The sequence below is a fragment of the Lathamus discolor genome, chromosome 4 (assembly GCF_037157495.1).
Source record: "Lathamus discolor isolate bLatDis1 chromosome 4, bLatDis1.hap1, whole genome shotgun sequence".
NCBI classification, from domain to species: domain Eukaryota; kingdom Metazoa; phylum Chordata; class Aves; order Psittaciformes; family Psittacidae; genus Lathamus; species Lathamus discolor.
Genome location: NC_088887.1, coordinates 83,918,309 through 83,945,807, shown reverse-complemented (window position 1 = coordinate 83,945,807; position 27,499 = coordinate 83,918,309). Strand labels below are relative to the sequence as shown.

At 39.6% G+C, this 27,499-nt stretch overlaps 1 protein-coding gene across 5 annotated transcripts in view; it reads left to right on the top strand.

Annotated features, from left to right (window-relative positions):
* The window catches only part of LMO7 (LIM domain 7), a 129,173-nt gene extending 104,526 nt beyond the window's left edge, over window positions 1-24,647 (top strand). For 2 of the 5 annotated variants that reach the window (XM_065678102.1, XM_065678100.1), the window contains 17 exons: window positions 1,175-1,336; window positions 2,704-2,888; window positions 3,553-3,613; window positions 4,688-4,744; window positions 6,678-6,703; window positions 6,980-7,084; window positions 8,833-8,925; window positions 10,198-10,646; window positions 12,391-12,456; window positions 12,770-12,835; window positions 14,670-14,722; window positions 16,231-16,450; window positions 17,457-17,726; window positions 19,101-19,209; window positions 21,402-21,504; window positions 22,009-22,055; window positions 23,912-23,998. In XM_065678102.1, the coding sequence (XP_065534174.1) occupies window positions 1,175-1,336; window positions 2,704-2,888; window positions 3,553-3,613; window positions 4,688-4,744; window positions 6,678-6,703; window positions 6,980-7,084; window positions 8,833-8,925; window positions 10,198-10,646; window positions 12,391-12,456; window positions 12,770-12,835; window positions 14,670-14,722; window positions 16,231-16,450; window positions 17,457-17,726; window positions 19,101-19,209; window positions 21,402-21,504; window positions 22,009-22,052 (2,069 nt within the window). In that variant the 3' untranslated portion in view covers window positions 22,053-22,055; window positions 23,912-23,998. Of the gene's footprint in view, window positions 1-1,174; window positions 1,337-2,703; window positions 2,889-3,552; window positions 3,614-4,687; window positions 4,745-6,677; window positions 6,704-6,979; window positions 7,085-8,832; window positions 8,926-10,197; window positions 10,647-12,390; window positions 12,457-12,769; window positions 12,836-14,669; window positions 14,723-16,230; window positions 16,451-17,456; window positions 17,727-19,100; window positions 19,210-21,401; window positions 21,505-22,008; window positions 22,056-23,911 lie in introns of all 5 variants that reach the window. The other 3 variants (XM_065678103.1, XM_065678104.1, XM_065678101.1) reach the window with 3 other exon arrangements.
* Window positions 24,648-27,499: the final 2,852 nt, after the last annotated feature.

Here is a 27,499-nt window from a genome sequence, read left to right as displayed (position 1 = left end):
TCTGATAATGTAATATAGCATTGTTCTTAGTGTATTTAAAAGGGATGTCTGGATTTCACTACTGACTCTGGAAAATGCTTCCATTGTGTAATTCAAATTTGTTTTACTTTATTAACGTGAGGATTTATTGTGTGATATTCAAATTAATTCCACTTGGCTTTTTTCCATTTTCTATTCTGATGAGGGAGTAATTGTTAATGGAAGAACCATTCAGATGTAAGTCATAAAATCTTACTTGGGGAAGTTCAAGTTTCTCAGCTCATCCGTTTTCTGAATTAAATAGAAAAAAAGTTTATTAACTGGTCCTGTATGTTCTCTGTCCTTAGGCTAGTGAGATCACCTGGCAGTGTGTAGTAGATGAGGAAGAGTATAAAGTGCAGCCTATCTCACAAAATATCAGTAGAATTCAAAGTTCAATCTGCCATAAAATTCACTCCTAATAGTCAAAATAAGTAGAATCTAGAGAAGTCCAGGGCAACGCACAGCAATGTTGTGAGTCCAATTACCAGAAAATTCAGAGCTAGCAAACTATTTTAGCAAAACAACAAAGCAGCATGCTCTTGTCAATAAAGCACCGAAAATGTAAATAAGAACATGAGAAAAACAGCTTTTACTGGAATTAAGGAGGAGGTTGGGGTTGGGTTTTATTGGTTTGGGTTTTTTTGGGGGGGGGTTGGTTTGGGGTTTTTTTTTTGTTTGTTTGTTTTGGGGGTTGTTTTTTGTTTGTTTTGTCTGTTTGTCCTTTTCTTGGGGTGGGTTGTTTGTTTGTTTTGACAAGTAAGAGGATTACCCAAACATTGGCTGAATTTCAGCTAATCATTGGCTACAGACACTAGTGTTGCCTCTCTAATTCACTGCTGGCCAGAGGTTGCTTATTAAGTGGGCTAACCAGAGTGTGAACATTTACAAGTCCAAAAGACTGATGTTCTTTTTTCAGAAGTTTCAGGTTGAAATATTGCTTTGATACCAAGTTTACTGATCTTATAAGATCAGTGGATTTTTCTAGTGTAGTTTTTTTTCTAGTGTAGTAGATTTTTCAAAGACTTTCTGAATATCCAGCAATAAGCATTTATTTGAATTATTTCTCCACCCACCCAACCCCCAGTCAGAACTGTGTTAAAAAAATAGATGTGAATGTGGAGACCTGATTTTCTTTTTCTTTTGTTTTCTGTAGCTAGCCCTGCATCAGTTTGTCAGCTGCATGTAGATGATGAAATTATCGCTATCAATGGCACAAAGGTTTCATGTATGGACTATAGACAGTGGGAAGAAGCCATCAACAGAGCACTAGAAACTGGAAACCTGCTCATGGATGTCAGACGATATGGAAAGAATGGTGAGTTGTTTCATCGGGTGGATACAGTATGCTCTTTAAGGCAAATAAGCTCTCTGTGCTGTACCTGACAGCTGAGAGTCCTTATTAGCCTTACAGTAGTAATATGTATCTAAGCTAAGTAGTTTGCTAGCATGTCTGTTGCATTTTAACACCACTTGGCTTTTTTTTTAACTACTCGTGCATTAGAAATGTCTTGACAAGCAAGTCTACAAAGCACTGAACTACTGACCTCTCTTGTGCTCTGACCTGTTTGAGAGGATGCACAGGTAAAAAAGTGTGCAACCACCATACAAAGGGGAATATAACATTTTCTTATCTGACACATTACAAAAATGAAGAGAGACTAGTCTCTAGAGGATAGTAATTTTTAGAGCCTTTCTCCCTCAACCAGCAGCTCCCTTTATTCAGGGAAAGAGGATCTTGTGTTCCTTTCTTCAGGGAGTGTTTCAAGTAGTGGATGAGGTTGTGGGTGATGTATTCGGCTATGATTTTGGCCATTGACCCAAATATTGTCATGCTGTAATCTCTCCAGGATTGTGCTACCTGTTCTGGCTAGTGAGGGTTTCCATCCTGGCTAAAGGCCTTGTAGCATCCCTAGACTTGCCATGGGTTTAATTAGGATACCCTTTCAAAGTCCTGAAATAGTTTTTCTAGAGCTGAAAGTGCAATCAGTGATTTCTTTCACAGTATAAATACAAAACATTCTTTTAGGGGGAAGCTAGGTAGAATAACCTACCAGCAAGTGGGGATAAAAATAGAGGTGTAAGGACAAGACAAGAAACAATTCACTTCTACAGGACACAGCATAAATGAAGAGTGAGATTAGTGGAGAAGAGCTCACTGAAGAAACTTTAGGTAGTGGGTGGGAAGAACTTGTGGGATCTGAGATAAGATTATAATTTGTCTTTGCCTCATCAGTTTTGGTAGTTTAGTTTAAACTGCCTTTTTCCCCCCCACGCTGTGCTTCCTGACGAGCACAAGCATAACACTTCCCTGGATAGAGTATGAGTCAAATTGTACCTTGAGTGAGTAAAGCTGGAAGAATTTTCTCAATCCTTACTAATGCTAATGAGATAGTTTCCAATGAATACTAATTGCTGTGTAATGTTGAGCTGCTGTTGTGCTTGTTAGCAAAATGTGGTAAACTTTTACCTGGCTTATGACTAACACTTGCATTTTTGGGGAAGGCGGTCTGCTCATAAAAGCCCTTTTTCCTGTCTTCACAAATTCCACCTGATTTGTGTCTCTTCCTCTTCTGTTATGTGTGTGTTTTGTGTGTGTTATTTTAATGTATTTTCACTAACTCTTGTTCTGTTCTTTGACATCACTGTCTACATTAATTTCTTGATCATCCACATACCAAAAAGATTGGGGCAAAGACCTGCCTTCCCTGCCACATGTAAAGCATAAAATCCTCAATCTCACCAGTATGGCTACCAACATTATAGGTGCATCTGAAAATAAATGGATTGATGCAACTTCTGGAGAACACGTTTCAAATGTTTCCACCGTATCAACAAAAAGAGATTTATCCAGCAGCCTTCAAAGTTCTGTGAGTATGTTTTTGAAGGGCTGTGGGATTTGGAGTGAGGAATAAAGTAAAATGTAATGCCTTGATAGGGAGAGGTTGGAGAAAAGACCTTGGGAATCTTAGTTTTACTTGTATTGTTTAAGGAACATACAGGATATTGCAAATATGGAGGTGTAGCTATATACATATTAAGGTAAATAAGATGTTTTAAAGACTTGCTACTGCCCATTCATGAGTGGACACTAAGTGATAAATGTTAAAATATGTGCAGACTGGGTTTTAACTAAAATGCATACAGTGCTCATTCTTTAGAAAAGACTTTCATCTCCATTATTAACATAAATGAAGGTTGCAGCCCCAGATTACTTGCAAATAACACCCTGCCTGCCATGAAACAGAAAGATCTCAGCTTCTGGCATTTTTTACAAGCTAATGTTTTTTATTTCAGCCAGCTGGTTATTGATCCCCTCATATGCCTGCAGTAATTTTACCATATGATACACTTAGGAAGTTTTAGATAGTTTTGTATCTTTCTGTGGAAAATGTTTCATGATAGAGAGTTCCTGTCAGGGGAGATGTGTAATTGGATAAGCTTTTACAAATCTAATGACCTAAGCTCTTTTCCTTTTTTCTTTTTTTCTTTTTTTCTTTTCTTTTCTTTTTTTTTTATTACTATGTTTTTCAGGATACAGAAACAAAATTGATAAATGGAATGCAAGGAGATCTTGGCTCTAATGAACAAAGAGGTAAACTACTGTTGCTTTTTATCTGCTGATTGGGTGGGTTTGCAACAAGCACAGACACTAAACCTCTAGTTATCACAAGCTTTGTACGGTGGGTGAAGTGAGACCTTAAAGAACTGAAAGGTAGACGGGTATTAGAGATCTCGTTGCATTCAAACTGGATGTAGTTTGCTTCCACAATGTGTTAGGCAGTTGGAAGACTTGGAAAACTGACAACAAAGCAGTGATAACTTCTCCTCCTCCCCCCTGCTTCTGCATTAGTGGTTTTAAATTTAGTGTATGACAAGGGTGAAAGAGAAGAAAGCACAGAATTTGTTAGGATTAGTACTGCATTGTGTGGGTAACAAGTCAGTATGAGTATTGATTCATTTCACTGCACAGAAAGAGTCTAAAGAGTATTCAACTTCTTGTTTTTCTTTCCCCCCCTATTTCAATTGTGAGGTTTTGGGGCTAGTGGTTGTTCTGCTATTATAATTTTACTTTTATTCCTGGAGAATGATATTGATGATTCTAGTATGAATAATAATTACTTATGATGCGATGAACAGTTATAGCCTTACTTGATGACAGTGAAAGAAACCAGGTGCATATACTTTCTAGTAGAACAATAATCCTTAAATGGATACTTTGCATTTCATTTTACCTTGAATGAGCATGACAGTTTATAAAAGAATGCCCCCAAGAAATCATTTGCCCTCTGGAGATGCCTTTCTGATGACCTTAAATGGCTATTAGTCTCTTAAATCCAGTTTAGCATCTCAGTGGAGGAGGCTTAAATTAGACAGGGAGAATCTGAGTCCAAGTTTGTCACTTATGCTGCTCTTACAGTTGGACATTGTTAGTGATAAAATACTAATCAGTATATGGTGTAACCTACTAAAAACTGTATTTGTTATTATGAAAGGTGAGGTTTCCTTTGTGTTTCAGGGGCTTCTTATTTTTCTGAAGCTTTTTCTGAAGATGTTGCTGTTGATTGGAGGTCTGAAAAAAGTTTCTGATCCAGTGGTGATAGTAATTAACAATAATAAAAATGACAACCTCATTGACTTATTTATATTATTTGTATCTTTCAAATAGCATCTGAACCTATTTCTTTGAAAAACTTAAAAAGACGATCACAATTTTTTGAACAAGGTAAACCAAAGAGCTAACATTTCCTGTACTTCCACGAAATTACTCCTGCTACACACTCTTGCTAACAAGGCTGGTGCTGGGTACTGTACCTCTTCAGCGTTGTTTGTTACAGTTACAACCAAGCGACATAATTAATTTCCTTTCTTTTCCCAGGGTCATCAGGTTATTCTTACAATTCATGGGTCTACCTTTGTGGTAATGGGTCTTTCTGTGTTCTCTTACATCTATAGCTGTTTAAATCTCTTCTGTGTTATTCATACATACTTTTTTTTTCACTGGGTAGGAGTAAGAAAGAGAGCACTCTTTGTTCAGGTTTGCTACTACCTACAAAACAAGAATAACATTGACTATTCCAGCAGAGGCTTAGCGCATATCTCAGAGCTGTTGATAAAATACTTAACTCTGGATTTGAGTTTATCTCGAGTTGCAGCTCTGTGCTTTCGTCTAAATTGCTGGAAAAAGGCAGCTGCTGGCTTTCCACTGTGTGGTGATGACAAGATCCCAAGAAGAGCAACATAAATTTTGAACTGCATATGCTAGCTTTTAAAGGCAAAAAATAAGGCACTCAATTTTGGTTTTGTAGGTTGCTTTTTGGTGTTTTGCATGTCACAACTCACTTCCACTAATGTATGTCTAATGCTGTCTTCAGACTACGTATGCCTTGCTATTTTGCTGTATCCTGAAAGAGCGAAATTCTGGCCCACTGGAAATTCAGTGTGAATTTTGCCAGTGATTTTAGTGGGACCAGGACTTTGCTTTCAGTGGTGATGGCTTCTGTTTTTTCCAGAAGTGATATGTGAAGTGCCACAGCATATATCTGTGTTTGTGGTTCTGTTTGCTTTGAAATACTTCTGCTGCATTGTATCTGCAATATGGTGGTATTTTGATGTTGGGTTTTTTCTTTGATTGGTTTCTTTTTGTTGGGTTTTTTTTTTTTGTTTGGTTAGTTGGGTTTTTTTGTTTTTTTTTTTCTTAAGGCTGGCTAGAAAGTATGAAATTTTTATTTTAATAAATTTCATAGCAATATTTGACATATTTCACTTGTGCTTGAGGAGGAGGAGAAGGGTGAATTTCTGGAGTGTGCACTTAGCACAGTTTTGTTCATTTTAAACTTTTGACATTTTAGTTTCACAATGATGTAAAATACTGTTCTTTCTAAAGAAAGCCTGTACAGACCAGCATAACCTTACAGGGGTGAGAGAAGTAGAGAGCAAAGATAGCATCGCCTAATACAATTGCAGGAGATAAAGTCTGTTTGTCCATCACAGTATTACTGATGATGCTTAGAAAATGATTGTACTTAAATCTGTGTTTCTTCGCATTTTCTTAACTTTAATGTATTAGTATAATACGCATCTCTAATAATCATCTTGGCACAAGCTAAGACCACGTATGATAGCCTCAAATAGTATAAAGTTTGTGGTGAATGATGACAAGCTTACTAGATTCAAGTGTGTTTTGGGGAGTAGGGAAGGAGGAGAGTTGGAAAAGGAAAATGCATGGGTTTGTGGTAGAGAAGTTGCCTGTGGATGTTCATAACTCTTGATTCATGTCAAGGGCAATAGGTGAGTAGCTGCTTTACCCTGAAGCAGTGTTATGGGTATCAGTCATGCTAAGCAGTTTGGTTTCACAGTAATAGGAGAGGTGTAGCAAAGAACCTCTATATAGCCACAGTGGGAGATGTACTGCTTATTCCATCAATTGCTGAAGGTACTTGTAGGCATGTAAAGCTTTTAAGCACTTGTGCAAGTTAGTTGAAAGTCCCTAATGAATTCTGACCTCAACTGAGTTCAGTAAGGCAAAATGCAAGCATGGCTTACTAAGGAAGCAAAAATTAGTCTGAAGCTCAGACTTTCCCCATTTACACAAGTCTTGCAGTAGTGAGTATGTATGGTTCTAATGATTTTTGGTTTTTGCCTTTCAAATCTCACAGGAGGCCCAGAACCTGCAATGCCTGATGTAAGTACTATTTACAAATTACTAATAAGTACTGTAAGCCTGGTCTTTCAAGAAGCCCACTGCTTTCTATTGCTTTTTATACTGCTTAAAACTGTGATCTCGTAATGTGTAACGGAATGGTTGCTTAATGGTTGCTAATTTAGGTTCATGTCACAATAAAGCTGTGGTTTTTGTAAGAGCTTTTATTTCTCACTTAAAAAAAAAATATGTTTTAAAATGTAGAGTGTTTGTTACATGGAAGAAGATAAATGCTATTTAATTTCTGTGCTGTACTAGCTCCCAGTCCCATCCATTAGTGCTCCTAGTCGTCGGGTTTGGGATCAAGAGGAAGAACGAAAACGACAGGAAAAATGGCAAAAGGAGCAGGAACGTTTACTGCAGGTATAATTAATTCTTATGATCATAGGCTGGCAATCCTTTGGGTGCAGGAACTGTTAAGGAAGTAGAATAACACATGACTTACAATTCTTCTTACCGATGGCCCAAGAGAACTTTTGGATACATTTGTTGAGCTGCACAGTTACACGCACTAGCAATTATTCAGCAAAAAGAGGACAATGCATTAATGGACTTCATGAAGTCAAACCCAGACTTTGTGTTCACTAGAGCCAGAAGTGCTTAATCACTACAAGGGTGGTATGCTCTTACTGGTAGCAAAATGTAAAGGATAAGCAATGACCTAAGGGGTAGTAGTCTTCACTTTTCAAGATGAGTTTTATTGTTTCCCTCAAGAAAATTGTCTCTAGAATGAGTTTTACCTTCATTTAGCAATACTGCCTTATATTCAGAGATGAAGAGAAGGCAGCCAATGCCATGGTTAGATGCCTGCTAGCATCCTGAGGTGTAGCAATTGGCTGATCAGTTGGCATCAGCCTGGTTCCCAGGGCCTCTCAGAGTCAGGAAGCTGAACCTGATAACCCAAAATCACCTTGATAAGCTATTGCTAGAGATGGAGGAAGTGTTGTAGAGGACGGGACGATGTTTGTCATCTTAGGACAGAAAAAAACACAGCAAAGACCTTACCTCAGTAAAGCATAAGCCCGTTCAAGCACATTCACCAAGGCACAACTCTGCAAATTAAGTTTGTTGTCTGAAGTCCAACCGAGAGACATCAGTGGGCATCATGTATTCTGCACAAGCCCTCTTTAAATTTGGTGCATGCAGCAGAAAACTGGGATGTGAAAGTGCAGTGTAGCAGCTCTGTTGCTTTTTGGATGTTTTATCTTTTGTCATTCTTTTAGTTTATAAACTCTGCAAAGCAAGGACTGTGCCTTCCTAAACATATCTGTGGTCTCTTACAGTTCGGGTTGATGGCTGAAGAGATGGCTTTAAAGAATGTAAACCTTGGCTCCCCTTTCTTGAGAGCAGTCTCAGCCCTCTGCATTCACTTTTCATTGCTTCTCCCTTTTTAGTCCTGAAGTAGTAAATTTGACCAGAGTAATAGCGTTCTTTCTCTTCCCCATGACCCTAGCAATGAATTTTTAAGTATCAGAGAAAATGAAGTCTTGCTTTTCTTATCTTGGAAGGAGTACTTTTGACATCATTAAATATTTTGCCTTTTCCAAGATCTAAGTGGTGACTGACAAAACCACCAAAACATTTATCGTGTACCTTAAGTAATGCTTTAAGACATTACATTGATTTCCTACCAGATCCAGTCATAGGACAAATTTGGATGTCCAGAAATTGTTTTTTTGTTTAGATAATATTCCAAAAGACCAAGAGTTCTTGCTCAAACCAAATTACTGTCTCATATTTCACCTAGTGATCACTTTATACTGTATTAATGTGCTTGATTCCAAGTGGAATATAGTCACTCCATCTTTCAAGAAATACCTTAGCTGATTTTTGTTTAAATGGGAACTAAGCTGTGACAGGAAATAAAACAAACCTGAGGTCAGTTGTTATGAGATGTAGCATGTAAAAAGCCTGGATTCTCCACAATCAATTGCAGAACTCCTTTGGATTATATTTGAGCCAGAATTTCATTGGCTTTGTAGAGCTCAAGCGTGTTTGTTTTCACCACACTAGTCTGTTAAAAGATGTATTGAATACCAGTAGTACATTTCAATGCAAATAAAGAATACCATGTTTCTTATTTGCATGTTAACTTCAATCTAACCTAACAGGAGAAATACAAACAGGAACAAGAAAAACTGAGAGAAGAATGGCTACGAGCTAAGCAAGAAGCAGAAAAAGAAAGCTCCAAGTATTTTGATGAGGTAGGCTATGAATATGGCTTCACCCTTGTAAAATAAATTGTTGTCTGTGAATTGGTAGAAAAAGGTTTGCAAAATTGGGAAGGAAAGAGTAAATGGGATAATTTCAGACCTGTTGAATTTGACTTCTTTATGGATTGCTTAGGTAACTAATACCAGAAATATGCCAGCAAAATGTTACAGCATGTGTTAATTATTGTGACCAGAATGAATTGGTCACCTTTGCTGTATATTTACGTCCTGATGTTACTTGTTGGAATTCTGCTTCAATACTTCATCATGAGGCATGTTTGTAGATGCCTGGCTTGTTACTGGCAACCAGTTCATCCTATCTCTGATAAATTTACATATCAAGTCAACTTCAGATTTGCCATCATGTGTTTCAAAACACTGAATGCATGTAGTTACTGTAGATGCTGACTTTTGTGGCTGTTCCTTATGGGAAGATGAACAGGTTTTCTCTGAGTGTGGGAGGTATCTGAGATACCTACTCTTTATTGCTATGTGAGTGCTGCTTCAGGCACCCTAGCTAGATCAGTTGCGTTTATACGGTCATGAATAAGTAGACTGTAATTTAAGGCTTAGGATTTCAATAAGAAAGCTCTTTGAGCTGTTAGAGGACTTTGTTATACAAGAATGTAAACCATTTTTGTAGTTTTTCTGTCATTAGAGGTTTTCATGGACCTGTAAACAGTATTTGTTCTCCGCAACTAAACCATCTTTCGAGCACTGAAAGATATTTTCTCTTCTTTGAGAGAAGCATCAGAGTGGTGGGTCTGAGGACTTGACATTCAAATGGTAGGAGAATGGAGGAGAAATGTGAAATTCATTGGTCTGATACACACTTGCAGTGTATATCTTTCTGTGTGCACTGTTAGGTAGGTCTCAGGTTTCTAAGTCAAAACAGTAGGAAGAAATTCTGGATATCATGGAAGTTTGTTTTCCATGGGTATTTAAGTGGAAATGGGATAGCTTGAAATGTGACACTTTAGAAAGAATATTTCACATAGTTGTGGCCATGCTGCCCGTGGTGCTTGCTAGGGCTGCTGTGTGGAATGGAAGCTCTTGCGTTAGGAGAATGTGCTAGCAGGCACTCAAAACGTGAAACCAAAGTATGCCCTTTGGGTCTTGCAATGCAAGTGCTTGGGTTGCTTTATACAGTCTTCCCTCAAAGAATAAATGAACTTTTCTGAGTGAGCAACCTGTTTAAATAACAGCTCCCTTCCCTAAAATCATTAGGATGGTTTTTCCCTTTTTTTTTTCCCTTTGCTACAGGAGCAGTCTGTTCTAACCTTAAACACGTCTGTCCCTGCTCGAGTTCCGTCTGTGTCCAGCTGGAGAGCAAGCCCTGAAGCAAATACTCCTGAGGAGCCAGAAGGAGATGGAGGAAGCAAGGTAGCAGCATGCTCGTTGGGTGAGGAAGAACGAAGGAAGAGGCATCAGGAGGAGCGGAGGATCCAAGAAGAAGCAGCCCTGCGTTTTGAGCAAGAAAGGGAACTTGAAGAGCTGGAGCTTGAGAGACAACGTAAAGAGAGGGAACAGCAATATGCTGAGGAGCAAAGGCGGCGGGCAGAGATGGAGGAGCAGAGGCGGCGAGCAGAGATGGAGGAGCAGAGGCGGCGAGCAGAGATGGAGGAGCAGAGGCGGAGAGCAGAGATGGAGGAGCAGAGACGTCAGGCTGAAAGGCAGAAGGAGGTGTCAGTGGAGGTGCCTCAGTACCAAAGGTGTGCGCTTCTGATGGGACGTGCTCTATTCCTTCTGCATTAAAAATTCAAATACCTTTCTAATGGGAGTGTGTATGTCCTGAATATATAGGGGTATTCATGTAAGATGTGTAGTGCAATCAGTGCAGAATACCACAGGATAGCGTTTCTTTCTAAAGGTAGAAAGATCAGGCATAAGACAGAGTCTTTCCCCATGACTCAAGTGCTCTATTAACCCACTTCTGCTTATTTTTTAAATAGGAAGCGTAAATAAAGTAATTACAGCCGAATGAAAGATGACCTGAAGCACTTACTGTGAAGATTTTTCTAAGAACCTTGCATAAGCCGTGTAAATTGGGAGCCAGCAGCTAAACATACAGGGCTTTCAGAAGAAAATATCAAGTTAACTCTTTTCCAACAAATGCATGTCTGATTTTTCCAGGCTTCTCTCTCATTTTACTTTACTGTTGGGTTAATTTGTCAATGAGGGATATCATGGTATATGAGTTGAACTGATGCTGGCTTAGATATTGTAGCTTCTTATAAATACCCACTGTGGATTTATTTGTTCTAGAATATTGAAAAGTTTCTTTCATTACCTTCTTCAGCAGCTGGTTTTAAAAAAAATCCCAGAACACTAGAATTAAAAAAACCCCAAAACCAACCAACCAAACCCCAAAACAACAACCCCCCAACTATTAGTTTAAGTGTTCATGTTCTTGCCTAGAAGTTTTCAGACTACTATTGCAGGCATCATGGGAGATTAATTTGTCTGAAACAGATTAAGCCAGTAAATTTTCCTTATTTCTTGTGCATTTAGCTTACTGTCTTGTGTATTACTAGCTTTGCTGTTTATTGTGAGGATTTTCCCCTGTTCTCATATAAGTAATGAGAGTTGACAGAAGGTAACGTATGGTATCAAGTTAAGTTTTTGGAGAAGAAGATATGATTATAAAATTGAATATACTTACAGGGAAGATTGAGACCTAGAGTTACTTTAGCTCATTGTAAATGGATGTTGCTTGGGATCCCTGCTGAGTAAAGCAGAGGTGCAGTTGTTACAATAGCTAAAGAAGTTCTTGGCAGCTGTGCCAGCATATCTCTACAATTTTGGCTTGCCCCAATTGCAAGATAATAAGACTCTGTGCTGTAACTTATTAAGCTGCTGTAATATCTGCATATCTAAATCCTTGATATATGCCTTAGTCCCAGTGGATTTCACTGCTTCTGAGCTTGTTGCCAAAGGATGTGTTTTGCTAAACAAGGATGGCTTTGCTTTATAGTAAAGGAGCAAGGTCAGTGAAGCTGGGATTTAAAATACCTGATGTTAAATGTCTGCTTTATGATTACATCCGAAGATACTCCTTGAGATCCAAAATGTTACATAAATATCTGTGAAGGCATGATACTTGCTGCAAAGAGCACTAAGGTTGGGAACAGGCAGATGGAAGAGCTTTGTCTGTGGAAGTTAGTGTTTCTCTAGGGGTTACAAACTGCACTTACAAACAAATACACATGTAACTCTTAGAGAAAGGCTGAGTTTGGACAAAGCTCACCTACTGGCTTTGAAACAGGTGAGACAATCATTGTATACTGATACTAGTCATTTTTGCAGGGTCTGTAAAAGTCTTTGGGTTTTCTTTTTGCCTGTATTTTCATGTTGCTAACACATCCAAATTTTTTCTACATATGCTTACTATTTGCTCAGTTTCTAGAAAATGTTTTTTGTTTAATACACATTTTCTTCTATCTATTTTGGTTCTAGACATTACGAGCACTATGAAGTATCTAAAACAATAGAGGATCGAGCTGGCCATCCTGTCATTGACAGGTAATAAGAAATTAAATCAATAGGCAGCTTGAAGTATCTTCAGCAATAAACATTAACCTTTTTGGCATGTTCATGTTTGGATTCCGTGTCACTTACAAAAATGTAATTTCAGGCAATTTTTCTGACAACCTTTTTTTCTTTCCTGCCTTCTTTTGTTGTGTTTCTGACAAAATTAAGCCTCCTTAGAGCTTTAAATGCTTGGAGTTTTGTTTTCCTTTTTTCCTTTAAAGATCTGTCTCAAATATTTTTAATGAGATATTTGTATCTATGCATGTCTTTATATGAATGTAATGTATGCTTTCTCTTTGTACAGGCATTATGAGCGTTATGAAGTTTCTAAAACCATTGAGGAGCAACCTGGACAGTCTTTTGCCGACAGGTAGGTGTGATATTGTATCTCAGTGTAGACTGTAACATCACTGTTTCTGTGTCAGAAAGCTTTGAAACTTCCAGTAGACTTTAGCCATGGCAGCTAAGTGTGTTCTTTGTATTGCTGCTGTGTTTTGCAGTTTTTATGGCATGCTTTCCTACTGAGAAAACAAGCAGCCAAACTTCTGGCAAATTATATGTTGTGCTGTAAACAACAGTTAGTCAGTAGGATTTTACTGGGAGAAGCAGAACTGTAAGGAAGTAAATATGTGGGTGGTACTAGACTTATATGGCTGGAAAACTATTTCAGATAATATGGTGGTTGTGTCGAAACGTGCTATGCAAACTAAGGTGCAGTCATCCCAATTAGGATTACGCAAGTTAAGAGAGTAAACAGGGAGGGAAGCGAGAGGCATCAGCTGCATATTTATCAGGAAGATAGTAGATGAGCCTTTTGTTAAGTTACGTTCTCTTATCTTAGCTTATTTTCTGTTTTGTTTTGCTTGGGGATTTTTTTTTGTTTGGGATTTTTATCATTGTTGGGGGGGGGGGGGGCTTGTTCTGTTTTTATTTCAATAGACCATATTAGCCACTGCAGATGTGGGCACTTTGAATAGACAGCTTTTTCTTCTCCCTTTTAATCACTGGACTATGGCTAAAAAATGCTGAAGTCACCTAAACCCATGACATTTATATCAAGCCTTTGTCTTAGATGGCATCCCACTGTAGTTCTGAAAGGTCACCTCTGCTGTGTATTTCTTCAGTTCCTATAGCTTGACTGAGGTTAAGAGGAACACCAAAACTTAAAGGGGACAACCAATAGATCTGTTACCAGAGGAAGATCTAAATCTAGATTTAGATCTAAATTTAGTGCAGGAACTTCAGAAGGTTCCTGCACTAAATATTACATTTTGGATATACGCGTGAGGTGGGCATTAGGGTGGTGTACTGACCTGCTCTTTGTAGCTCATGTTTGCTACAAGCATCAGTGAAATCATTGCTTTTTCTCAAACAGATAATAAAATAGGTCTGCAATATAGGGCAGAGAGTCAACTTGGGGGATCAGGAAATGTGACACAGTTTATACATCCTTTACCTGTAGACAAAGGACAAGACCCCCTCAAAACACAGTTGTGCAGCCATTGCTGTACCTGTAAATACATGAATGTAGTAGCTTTGGATTGTGACCCAGCAAAGGATTTCTGGTCCTTTCTGAGGTATTTTAAAACTGGCTGTGTTACTTGAGGCTGATCGTATAGCACAGAGGTGTTGCTAAGCTCCTGCTCTGTACTGGCAGCAAACCAGCTTTTTGACATTTGTCTTCCTGTATATTGAATGACATTTACTGGCTAAAACTCGTTAAAAAATTATGCTGCTGGATGTAGTCAGTGAATAATAGATTTCCTGAGAACAATCTGCATGCAAGTGTTTGAGAAGATGTTTTGCTTAGGGTCTAGTAATGGTGCTTGAAATTTTTCATGACATTCAATCAATTATAAAACTGCTTTGAAAGATACTGTATCTTTGACTGCCTGAATGTAGCCTTCATTCCACAAAGAAGGACCTATTTTTTTTTTTACCACAATGATTGGTCCCTTTTACCTGAAACACTGGGAACTTTCAGTACATACTTTTGGTGGTTGCCTACAGGTATCTAAGTATTAACATTTTTTTCCCCCTTAATATCCTGTTGGTCTTAGTTTGGGTATTTCTGCCTCTTGTTCTAAGTACAGCATAAGTTGCTGATGGGAGGGATCGTGAAAAAGGTGGTATGTATCTGTGCTCTGCAATAAGATAAGGTCTCCTTAGTGAGAGAGAAGCATGAATGTTTTCTATATCCTTAGGAATAAGTCCAAGTCAACTTCAGAACTGAATGAATTTAACACAATCAGAAATGGTAAGTACTGCTCAATTTCCACTATTTTTTAAAATGCATTTTTTGTCAAAAGCTGTATTGCACATAATAATGATAAGAAAATTAATTGTCAAAGTGCTTTATGACAGCTGCCTTGTAATTCAAATTCATACCATGGCACAATTTAATGAACTTTCAACAGCAAGAGGAAATTCATACAGTCAACATATAAGGACAAATATGGTTAACTGCTCTCTTGAAGACCATAGCAGTGATTACAAACAGATCTTGGATGCCTATATTTTAAGTGTCTGATATTTAGATGAGGTTAAACCAGTCATGTAGGTATATTGTTGCAGCTGTGTGTGCTTTTGATATGGTGACTCTGTCAATAAAAAAAGCTGTGCATACCAAGATGCTTATGTATATGATACAACTGTTTGTTCTTTTAACTTTGGTTAGTGTAGGAGTAACACAGCTTGCAGTTAGCTCTCGATACTGTCACAGTGGTTTGTTTCTTGGACTCCAGTTCCTTGTTGCCTTTCTTAAGTTGACTTCAGTTACCTTAACATGTTTTTAGAGGAATGTGTGCAAAGCAAACAAACCCTATTTATAAATATATTGCAGTAGAAAATGCCCAAAAGCTAGTCCTGTGTCTAAAATACAGTCTAATAAAGTAGTCACAAGTAATCATAAAAAAGTAAATGGTGTATTAGATGATATGTTGCAGATGGACAGCATTGCTTTCTCACACATTAAAGCTTGGTCATTAAAACTAATGAGCAAGTAAACTTCCACGATGTTTTATAATGGTAATCTGTAGCAATAAACCCAGGAACAAATAGAGCAGTTTTTAAAGGGATTGAAATATCAATTGAATGATGCATTGCTGAGTAATTTTCTTAATTAGTCTTACTGTAAATAATAGTTTCTGCATCTAGGAAATAAAGAAAAAATTGTTGCCTTCTAGCACGTCAACACATATTGGAGAACTGACTGTAAGGTTTCCTTCTCTCCACCCCTTTACATATATATTTATATAAGGCAAGATAAAGCAATGTGTGTAGTGCCTTGAATAAGGAAAGAATTCTTGAAAACTTATAGGAAAATTAGAATATTAATTCTTAAAGGGAAAATAAGCATCCCACAATTCAACTATATATTTTATAAATGCTTTAGTTCATATTGGAGGAAGAGTCCAAATTGTGGCACTGAAAGAGATCATGCATTTTTAAAACTAAGTGTGCATGTATGTATATGTACATACAAATGTATATGCATATTCACTTCAAGTGAAGGAAAATACCTACTTGTATTGAAGTTAAACATTATGTAAAAGGCCCGTTAATGCAACATGAATAGAAGAATTGTAGTAATAATGATGTGTTGCCATGTTTCGTACTGGTCACCCAGCTGTAAAAAGGAGCTGGAGAAACTTGTGAGTGTGGTGATTGACTGCTTTTGGAGTTCTAGTCAGAGTACTGAATGTGTGATAACTGCTTTTGTGCCTTAAGGTGTCTAGCTGCAATTTGTGCCTGTTGTCTACACAGGTACCCAGAGCAAGTATTCAGAGAGGTCCTGGAACATGGGTGAGTCGCAGAAGAAGTCTCAGAAGGAGCACAACCTGTCTGCAGCAGAGCTGGAGAGACAGCAAATCCTCCAGGAAATGAGAAAGAAAACATCTCTACACACAGACAGCAGCTGGATTAGGCAGCGCAGTTCCAGTATACATAAGGAGCCCATTAGTCTGTACAGCAGTAGTATGAGGAGGTAGGAATTGCATTAAAAACTTAGTGTCTTATCAAATATTTTTGTTTGGTTATTCTAAACTTCAGCTTGTATTACAAAGCATGCAAACAAATCAGTTCTGTGAAATGCTGTAAAATAAACTGCACGGCAACACAGGTAGAAGAAAGTAGATGTTTTGCAGCTAGGATTAAATGTTTCTGCAAGTGATACCCTTTAGAGGTAGGCTTGGCAGTCCTGGGGTAATGGTTGGACTTAATGATTTTAAAGGTCTTTTCCAGCTGAGTTGATTCTGTGATTCTGTAAGCAAGGAATGTGGTTGTGACTCTGAATAACTCAGCTGCTTATTTCTTGGTTGCTATACCAGCAATGGAAATCACTAGTGTGCCTTGTCATTGACAGATGTGCTTAAGAATTTCAGCATGACAATTTCTTGTGGAAATTATTATTATGGCTAAGGAGTAAACTCTTTTTTGTTTGTTTTTTTTTACATAGAAATATGTTTGGAGTTTGTTTCTTGCTTTAAGTAATGTATGAATGTTGGATTTGTCACTTAGAAAACAGCAGTTATCAGTCAGGAGAGTGTTTGGCAATTGGGCCAACACCTTGTACCTAGGCGATGCTATCCGGCCTGGGTGGATTGTTATTTTCGATCTCGTATCCCTTGGAGAAAACAAAAACAAACCTGGTATCTGAGGTCCGTTGCTGTACAACGGATTTTGATACAGTTCACCCTGATAAGGCTTCAGTGAAGCATGTTTTGCTTTTATTAAGTGGTTAAGTGCCACCTCTCTTTCGCCCCTCCTGCTTTTTTCCCCTGAGACTAGGACTGTACGCAAAGGATAACTTGCTTCTCAAGCATTCTAAGTCAGTATGTGAGCAATATTCCTTGGTGATCAGACAAGCATATTCATGCTAGAAAATCTTAAAAATGCTAGGATAATGATTTTCTATTTTAAAAAAATCAGAATATAGTTTTTCTGCTCCAGCCATACTGCCATTTACATCTCTATGTGTACCTCTGTTATAGAGGGGAATCTCTGGATAATCTTGATTCTTCAAGAACGAGCTCATGGAGGCACCACTCATGGCTGAACCAGTCTGTCTCCTCTTCATCTCTATCCTCTAACCAAGATTTCGGTCGCCCTGTGTCCACTTCGAACCGAGCCTACATGTGCACTCCTTCCAGCAAAGCACCTCCAGTAGCCACCTCTCAGAGAGCCCCGTCTGTGTCCCAGGCAGCCCCCCGGGCTCAGTCTCCCCTCTCTGCTTCCCAGCCAGGTTCCCAGACACGCAGCAGGTGAGTGGGTGCCCTTCTGCTGGGAAGGTATAAAATGTTGGGCTGCAGTAGTGAGCAGACTTGGTGTATATGGTGACCTACAGCAGTGATCTTGCCCATAACATTGATTAACAAGTCTGAAAATTACCTGAGTTTTCTGGCTGGGCAGGATGGTGAAATCTGGGTTGGTATTGCCTCCCTGCTCCAGTCATTCAGAAAATATCCCAGGTTTGCCATCACTGTTTGGCATTGGTTAAAAAAAATGAAGGAACTGGAATGATAAATCTCCAGCTTCCAAGCTGTGTGTTGGTTACCAAAATGATTGCCTACTCCAGATGGCATTTCTGACATTTATTTTCTTAGGTTTGTTCTAACAAAAGATTCCTGAAACCCACGCTTTTTATGGCCCTCATCTTGGTCTCTCCTCCCCCCTTTCTGGCATGTGGTCAATATCATCTCAAGGAGCACTCAGGAATGCTCATAACCCGTGACCCCAGAGACTTGGAGAGTAGGATGTTGTTTTTAATCAAGGAGGAGAAAGCAAGAATTGCAACATATTTTGAAACATAAATGGAATTCAATTCCATTCCCACCATTGTGGTAGGGTAGATAACTGCTGGTTTATGTACTTGAAACGTTTTAAAAATACCTTGGGCTAAGACTATGGAGACTCATCCCCACACGGTTACATGTATTACATATAACAGCAGTCAGAACACTGATTTATTAGCTCTTACATTCTCAGGCAGTTTGTGATAAATTGACTGTTTTTTTTTTTTTGTCTTTTTAAAGCTAGGCTCCTACATGCTTTATAATTGTAAGAAAATTACCTTCTTAACCATGTTTCCTTATCTTGTTCTTACTTCCATTTGATAATATCTCAGTAGATCTTTGGAATCTGACCTCTGTATGGCTTATGTTCAAAGAGTTAACATAATAATATATGTGTGGGACTAGCCTTCTGTTATCTAACAAGGTGCAGATGGTGGGACTTGGGAGGGGTGCTTGCAAAAACTTACTTTCAGGATAATTCCCCACAAATAAAAAATAAGGCAGGAGCACAAAACTTGTGTTCTTGCTTCCCAAACTTAAGGATATGCTTCTTATGCTTATTAGTAGAAGGTATTATAAGAAGGTATTGTATACAGTGAATGTCCCAAGAATGTGACAGAATTTCTTTGTTCATTCCTATGTAACTTTGGTCTAAGTTATGACACTTCAGCTTTCCTTAGCTTTCAGACCTACTGTAAATAATACTAATTTTCATTTTATTTTTTTTAGTCCACTTTTTTTACTAGTGTGTGTGTATTTTTAATCTCTGAAAGTTTTTGAAAACTTTTCTTTGTCTTTTAAAACTTTTCAAGCTGTTTTTAAGGATTTTCATTCTGTATTTAGGTCAGTCAGTGGGAAGAAAATCTGTTCATACTGTAATAACGTTCTGGGCAAAGGAGCAGCCATGATCATTGAGTCTCTTGGTCTTTGTTATCATTTACATTGCTTTAAGGTGAGAGCTGGGAGTCACATCGTGAAGGAACAGGATCTAATCAGGAGCACGCATGGCTACTCAGTGTTATGCTCACAGGGGCTCTACTAATCACTTGCTTTGCCTTCTACTCTTGACAGCGTGGTGCATGCATATTTCCATGAGGCAGTCCTATCCACAGGCATTTAGCACTCAACTCTAGAAGTATTTCTTAAATGCCAGAGCTAACAAGTAAGACTTTGACAAGTAAAAGGGGCATGTTGACAGTGGGATCGGTCTTTCTTTTTTGAATAGACAGCAAAAAAATCAGAAGTGGCTGAAGCAGTTCTCCTGGTGAAACCAGGTCCTTATTTATAAATAAAAATAAATAAATAAATAAATTCTAAGCCTACACCAACCCTGGCAATTGAATCATGCAAGGAGACCAATTGTTTCTAAGGTAATCCTAGCAAACAGTGTTTCCATGGTGTTTCCCAGGACAAGGCATGTTGACAGCATTAACCTGGCAGGAGAAAACCCGGCACCAAACCAGAAGCAGTGTTTAGTGCTACTCAACCCTCGTCAGAAGCTGCAGCACTGAGACGGTCACATTATTTTCAGTCAGCTTGAGGTATACAGAGAGCTGAAAGAATAAATGCCTGACTGCAGAAGATGTTAAAACACTTCTAGTTCCCCTGCCTTAGCACCAGATGAATCATAGAATCATAGAATAGTTAGGGTTGGAAAGGACCTCAAGATCATCTAGTTCCAACCCCCCTGCCATGGGCAGGGACACCTCACACTAAACCATCCCACCCAAGGCTTCATCCAGCCTGGCCTTGAACACCGCCAGGGATGGAGCACTCACAACCTCCCTGGGCAACCCATTCCAGTGCCTCACCACCCTAGCAGGAAAGAATTTCCTCCTTATATCCAATCTAAACTTCCCCTGTTTAAGTTTTAACCCATTACCCCTTGTCCTGTCACTACAGTCCCTGATGAAGAGTCCCTCCCCAGCATCCCTGTAGGCCCCCTTCAGATACTGGAAGGCTGCTATGAGGTCCCCAAGCAGCCTTCTCTTCTCCAGGCTGAACAGCCCCAACTTCCTCAGCCTGTCTTCATACGGGAGGTACTCCAGTCCCCTGATCATCCTCGTGGCCCTCCTCTGGGACTCTGATTTGGAGGTGCCGTGGGGCCCTACTTCTTTCCATGTCTTTAAGAAAGAGACTTCTGTGTCTGATTCAGAACTCTTGAGGGCCCAGCTCAGATGCATCATCTGGAGTATTACAAGGCATTGATACAAAGCTCTTCCTGGTCCTTGCTGCCTGAGAAGGAGGGACAGGAGTAATTCATGGGGACCAATTGTCATTCCCTTTCTGTGGATCATGTATTCTGTACAAGGGAGTCCACCTGTACCTCCTTGCTTATGTGAGAAAATACCAAGTTTGTTTTTCAGATTTCTGAAGATTAATGAGCTGTTGAACAGACTGCCATCCAAAAGATTTATTATTCATTTAAGCCAGTAAACTAACTGTCCTTCTGTAGTCAGCTGAGTATTTTGCTTCATAAATTCAGTAAGGAGTGTGCTATGTTTTGGGTTGCATTCCTTCCAGAGGTGGTTTGTGTTCACAGCAAATACATGTTCAGCCACCATAGTTAAATAGTTGAATGTTGCCATGAAATCTGTCCAAGCCCCTTATTTATGTGTTTACTCAAGAAAAATGAAATCAGCCCCTTCCCTCTAAATAAGAACTTGTTTCCAAGATGCAAACCCAGGAAATTGGGCATGCCTGAGTATTTGCTGCTTTGAGTGCCAAAGGGCTGAGGGCACTAGCAATGGATAATGCCACATGGAAATCTGCAGGTAGCACACCCAGGTTTCTGTGCCAAAATTGCTGTTGCCATCTAGAGAAAAAATCTTTTTTCATGTCAAGCCAGTTTTAGTTTTCAGAGAAACTGAAGTTCAAATTAGATTTAATGCACTAATCTCTAAAAAATTGTCTGTTGTTTGTTTGCTTAGTTGGTGTATCTCTGCTATTCGTTGTCCAGTCATCACCTTAAAATATATTCTCAGAGTTGGCTGCATTTTAACCTATTAATTGTTATACATTTGCTTCTAGTGATTGTGGGTTTATGATTCAAGCTGCTTTGAGCTTAATCCAAGCTGCTTTTGAACAGCATTTTTGTTTCTTGATATTTTGTAAGGAATTGCTAATTATTCATCTGTCATGTAGTGTGTTGCCTGTGGATGTGACCTCGGGGGATCCCGCTCTGGAGCTGAAGTTAGGATCCGAAACGACAAACTCTTCTGCAATGACTGCTATATCAGATTTAAAAGTAAGGCAATCAAACTGCAGTGTGCATGGTCATAGCTCTTCTCTGTGCTGTTACAACCCCAAGCATTCGCGCAGCCGAGCCGCTCAATAGCTTTCATGTTTAGCTGAAAGTTGGTACATTAGTTGGATACAGTTCAGCAAGGTTTGATTGCCAGTTTCTGTCTTTTGTAGGGTAGTCATTCCTAACTTGTAACTTGTTGGTAGCTGACTTTACCACCTTGTTATTGAGCAGCTCCAAGCAGACAGCCTAGTCATCCTGCTTTCCTCATAGATCTGATAAAGTGGTGTCAGGGAGTTGTCAGTTGCGGAGCAGGCTTGTCTTGATAAGTCTTCTTGAAAAATTGTGTATATTTTTTAAAAAGTAACCTGAATATGTATTTAACTCAGTCCTGTTGCATACCTGGGAAGCTATTAGTTTGTCCTGTGCAGGTGGCACAAATGCTGGTTTCTTTTTGCGATGCTATTATTATTGCAATTATAGGTCTGTGATTGGTTATTTATTTAGGTTCAAGTTCAGGAGGAATTGGTTTACTTACAGATCTTAATTAAAAGGTGCAGTATAAATTTTTTCCTTTATTATGGTTTGCAGAATTCTGATTTACTGGAGCATGATGTGAAGGCTTTGAATAATGGTGTTGAGGGTTTATTTCTGCTGTCATAGATGATGGTAGACAACCTCCTGATTTTGACAAGTCTCAGGAGTTTTATATGACTCTCTGTTTATGTAGCAAATACAGAATTCTCTAGAATTATGAAATTCAGCAAAGGAAAAGCATTTCTGAATTACTTCCTGAGAAATATGTCTGTGTTTCTTCGTGAGCCCGGCACATTTTTCTCATGGTGGACCAGAAGGCAGTGAAGGGAACAGGATACTCCTGCTACAGCACTTGAGCAGGGCTTGGGCACCTGCTTGGCTGAGAAGCTGACCTTGAAAAAACAGAGAAGCTCTGCATCTGATGCTGTTGCTGTTCTCAGACTCTTTGGTTTCCAGGAAGAGGAAAAGCTGCCTGCATCACAGAAGTGATTCTGTGGTTCACAAGCTAAAACCAGAAAACTCCACATCTCTCCTTGACACTAACTTTGCATTAACATAGGCTAATGTTAGGTGCAGGGATGCCACTGTGATCAAGGGAAGGAGGAAGAGAATCACTCCCATCTGGAGGTGATCCAGAGCACTGGGTCATATCTCACTGAGATAATGTTCAGAGAATTTATCTCCTTGGTGATGAGAAGACTACACCATAGTGACCGTGTTCCTATTTGAAGCACCCAAATGTGTGGGAGACTCAGCCGGGAGCCTGCTCATGTTATTTTATCCTTTTCTTTTCTTTTGAGGGCAAAAGTACTGGAAGAGTTGGAAAAGTACTGAGGGGAAAGCAAGCAAAAAAAAAAAAAAGTATCTTTTTTAATTATTCTCCGCCAAACCAACATTCAGGAGTTTGGTGATGGCAGTAACCAAAAATTTAATCATTAATAAATTGTTATTTAGTTTCTCTTTGATATTACAGCCCTTAAAATCGCAGCAGTATGTTTCAGAAGCAGAGCTGATCTGTGAGGAAATAGCTCTATTCCCTTCCCTTCAGACTGCATCTGCTCAGGCCAGTGAGCACCTGAAAGCATAGTTGTATGAGATATAAGCAAATCGGGAATTATGAGAACCTGCAGGTACAGAATAAAGTATTTAAATTAGTGATTAGTAATTGAAATTAGCTATTTGAATAATACAAAACCCAGCTATATTATTACTGCAATGAAAACATATTGACCGCATAGCACTGGTCTGTGATGCAGATTACTTTGTTTACAATTGGCATTTGATAATGAGCCTAGCTTAATTATCTGTTAGTTTGGAATGTGAACGTATTAGCTAAAAGGTTTGAAAAACTTTAGAATTGATATTTTTCACAGTGTAATTTTATGGTGTGATATTTTTGCACATTTTTATGCTAATTTTGTGGTTTGAATTTGGAACATTGTAGCGAAACCCCAGTTTATTGGCAGATGCCCACAAATACATGCAGAGAGGATAAAAAAGTTCTTTTAAAAATATTGTTACAGTTATGTGGCAAAGTTTAATGCTTGCAGGGTAAATTTAGGGAAACTGTCACCCTGTTTCTATGCTAATGCTAAAAATAATTCTTAGAAACTTGGTAAGGTGCATGTTCTGTGGAATATTACTTGGCCTGAAATACTTGCGGTGCTATGATTGGATTAAATTCAAATTTGTATTGTTCGTTAAATCTGGATTGCTAGATTTGGAATGTATACCTTACTTTGTGCTACTGTTTTCAGTAGATACTGGCAGTACCATTATCTGACTGCTTCTAACCTGGACATTTTAATTCTTGTCATTAAGATTCTTCAGCAGTGAGACCTTAATTGCAACTTCTGCTGTCTCTCTCAAACAGCTGGACAACCAACCTCCATGTGAAGCAAATGAAGATATGAAACCACTGTTGCAGATAAAAGAAGAGGTGATTGCTGCTGATGTAGATCTATAAATATATACATTGTGTGTATGAGTGTGTTTTCTAAGAGTAGCACTTGCTTGTCTAGTCTCCATAGCAATGCATTGTATTCTCTATATAACTATTTTTATTTATAAGGAAGTAATTGCAGTAAGGAAATATCTGGGAAAATGCTTTCACTTTTTCAGCTTCAAATACTGAGAGCACAAGAGAAAATAAATATATTTTCAGTAATAACTGCAAAATATTTTTGAGGCTTATAATCAACTAGTTGACTTTCCAATGGTATATGAAGAGGGTATTTTGTTTCTGAGCTCTTGAAATGAGCATTAGAGAAATAGCTTAATATAAATATATATTTGCAATTGCTGTCTTTATTTTTGACATATACCGAAAGTGAATTCTCTAGGTTAATATGAAGCTGCATTTAAATGCACACAAATGTGTTTGCTTTCCATATGCTGGTTTCTAAAATTACGTGCTTTTTTGGAACTTAAACACAAAGAATAATCTGTTTGCTCAGTGGTCTTGGCATAATATTCTATGGAATCCATTTAAAGGGAAGAGTTCTCTTTTCCCTGTTGAAAAATGTAACTATCACTTTTTCCTCCACAAATGGAGTGGAGAATGGTTGTTGAATTACAGTATATTTGTAAATAAAATTTCTGATGTTGCATTTATGAGATTTCTTTTTTTTCTTTCTATCTAGCTAAATGTGTCTAAGGTGATTTGCTGAAATACAAAATTGTTTGAATTTCATCTTGGGAAAATATTTCTTATGGGAGGATTAGAATGGCCACTTAAATATGTGCAAGAACATGTGCTTTCCTTTCTTACCATTGACATCAAACTCTGTATATAGTTCTCCTGTCAAGCTCCTCGTGCTTTTTTCCTTTAGCATTTAATACAAGTGTTGAGAAAATTCTTTGTCCTGTATGCTCATCCCTGAAGCGCAGCTCTTGGAAGAGGTAGAAGTTCCCCAGAACTCTTCTGCTGTGGCTAGAAATGAGGTGCTGGAAATATTTTCGGTTGGGCCTGCTCCTTCAAATGCAGCTGGAATGTGTGCTATGTGGTTTTCAGCAGAGGCCCCCAAACTGGTCAGTGGCTTCTTCAAATCCTTTCATGCCCAGTTCCATACCCTTCCTTGGAAGCAGCAAAGAAAACATGGGATGTAGATGAGAGGAATTTGTGGGAGAATTTTGTAGATGAAACAGGAATAGGACAGTGTAGGAGGGAGAGAAGATGTAGGTAGGTGGTAGCACTCTGTGTTTCAGCTGGTACATGGCACCAAGAGGAGCCATGATGAGGGTGCCAAAGGAGCTTAGAGTGCTCTTTCCTCTCAGGAGATCTCAGGGACATATAGGAGGGCTAGCAGACTGTGGGCAGAGGTTGTTTTTGTGACAGCTGGGAGCAGCAAGGGAAGATCATGCTGTTACTTCATGTAGTGAGGAAACATCACCTGTGTGGGGCTCCTGTAACTTCTGCTCGTAACTCTGCCCATCTCCTGTTTCATAGAATCGTAGAATAGTTAGGGTTGGAAAGGACCTCAAGATCATCCAGTTCCAACCCCCCTGCTATAGGCAGGAACACCCCACACTAAACCATCCCACACAAGGCTTCATCCAACCTGGCCTTGAACACTGCCAGGGATGGAGCATTCACAACCCCCCTGGGCAACCGATTCCAGTGCCTCACCACCCTCACAGGAAAGAATTTCCTCCTTATATCCAGTCTAACTTCCCCTGTTTAAGTTTTAACCCGTTACCCCTTGTCCTGTCACTACAGTCCCTAAAGAAGAGACCCTCCCCAGCATCCCTATAGGCCCCCTTTAGGTACTGGAAGGCTGCTATGAGGTCCCCATGCAGCCTTCTGTTCTCCAGGCTGAACAGCCCCAACTTCCTCAGCCTGTCATCATACGGGAGGTGCTCCAGTCCCCTGATCATCCTCGTGGCCCTTCTCTGGACTTGTTCCAGCAGTTCCATGTCCTTTTTATGTTGAGGACACCAGAACTGCACACAATACTCCAGGTGAGGTCTCACAAGAGCAGAGTAGAGGGGCAGGATCACCTCCTTCGACCTGCTGGTCACGCTCCTTTTGATGCAGCCCGTGTTCATTTTCTCATCAACCAGCACCCCCAAGTCCTTCTCTGCAGGGCTGCTCTGAATCTCTTCTCTGCCCAACCTGTAGCTGTGCCTGGGATTGCTCCAACCCAGGTGTAGGACCTTGCACTTGTCATGGTTGAACTTCATAAGGTTGGCATCAGCCCACCTCACAAGCGTGTCAAGGTCCCTCTGGATGGCATCCCTTCCCTCCAGCGTATCTACTGGACCACACAGCTTGGCGTCATCGGCAAACTTGCTGAGGGCGCACTCAATCCCACTGTCCATGTCAGCGACAAAGATGTTGAACAAGACCGGTCCCAACACCGATCCCTGAGGGACACCACTCGTTACTGGTCTCCAGCCGGACATCGAGCTATTGACCACAACTCTTTGTGTGCGGCCATCCAGCCAGTTCTTTATCCACCGAGTGGTCCATCCATCAAATTGATATCTCTCCAATTTAGAGAGAAGGATGTCGTGTGGGACAGTGTCAAATGCTTTGCACAAGTCCAGGTAGATGACATCAACTGCCTTACCCTTGTCCATCACTTCTGTAGCCCCATCATAGAAGGCCACCAAATTGGTCAGGCAGGATTTCCCCTTAGTGAAGCCATGCTGGCTGTCACCAAGCACCTTGTTGTTTTTCATGTGCCTTAGCATGCCTTCCAGGAGAATCTGCTCCAAGATTTTACCAGGCACAGAGGTGAGACTGACTGGTCTGTAATTCCCCGGGTCTTCCATTTTCCCCTTCTTGAAAATGGGGGTTACGTTTCCCTTTTTCCAGTGATCGGGAACTTCACCTGACTGCCATGATTTTTCAAATACGATGGCCAGTGGCTTAGCAACTTCATTCGCCAGCTCCTTCAGGACCCGCAGATCGATTCCGTCAGGTCCCACGGACTTGTGCATGTTCAGATTTTTAAGATGGTCTCGAACCAGATCCTCTCCCACAGTGGGCCCAAGGTCTTCATCTCACAGTCCCTGCGTCTGCCTTCTAAGACCTGGGTGGTGCAGTCAGAGCCTTTGCCAGTGAAGACCGAGGCAAAGAAGTCATGCAGAACTTCAGCCTTCTCCAAATCCTGTGTAGCCAGTTCTCCCGAAAGCTTCCTCAGGGGGCCTACGTTGTCCCTAGTCTGTTTTTTGTTTGCTAAGTACCTGTAGAATCCCTTCCTGTTATCCTTAACATCCCTGGCTAGGTTTAATTCTAACTGGGCCTTAGCCTTCCTAACCTGGTCCCTAGCTTCCCGGACAACATCCCTGTACTCTACCCAGGCCGCCTGTCCTTGCTTCCATTTTTTATAAGCCTCTTTTTTCCTTTCAATTTTTCTCAGCAGCTCCTTTTCCATCCAAGGAGGTCTCCTGGCCCTCCTGCTGCACTTCCTTCTAGTTGGGATGCAACACTCCTGAGCTTGTAGCAGGTGATCCT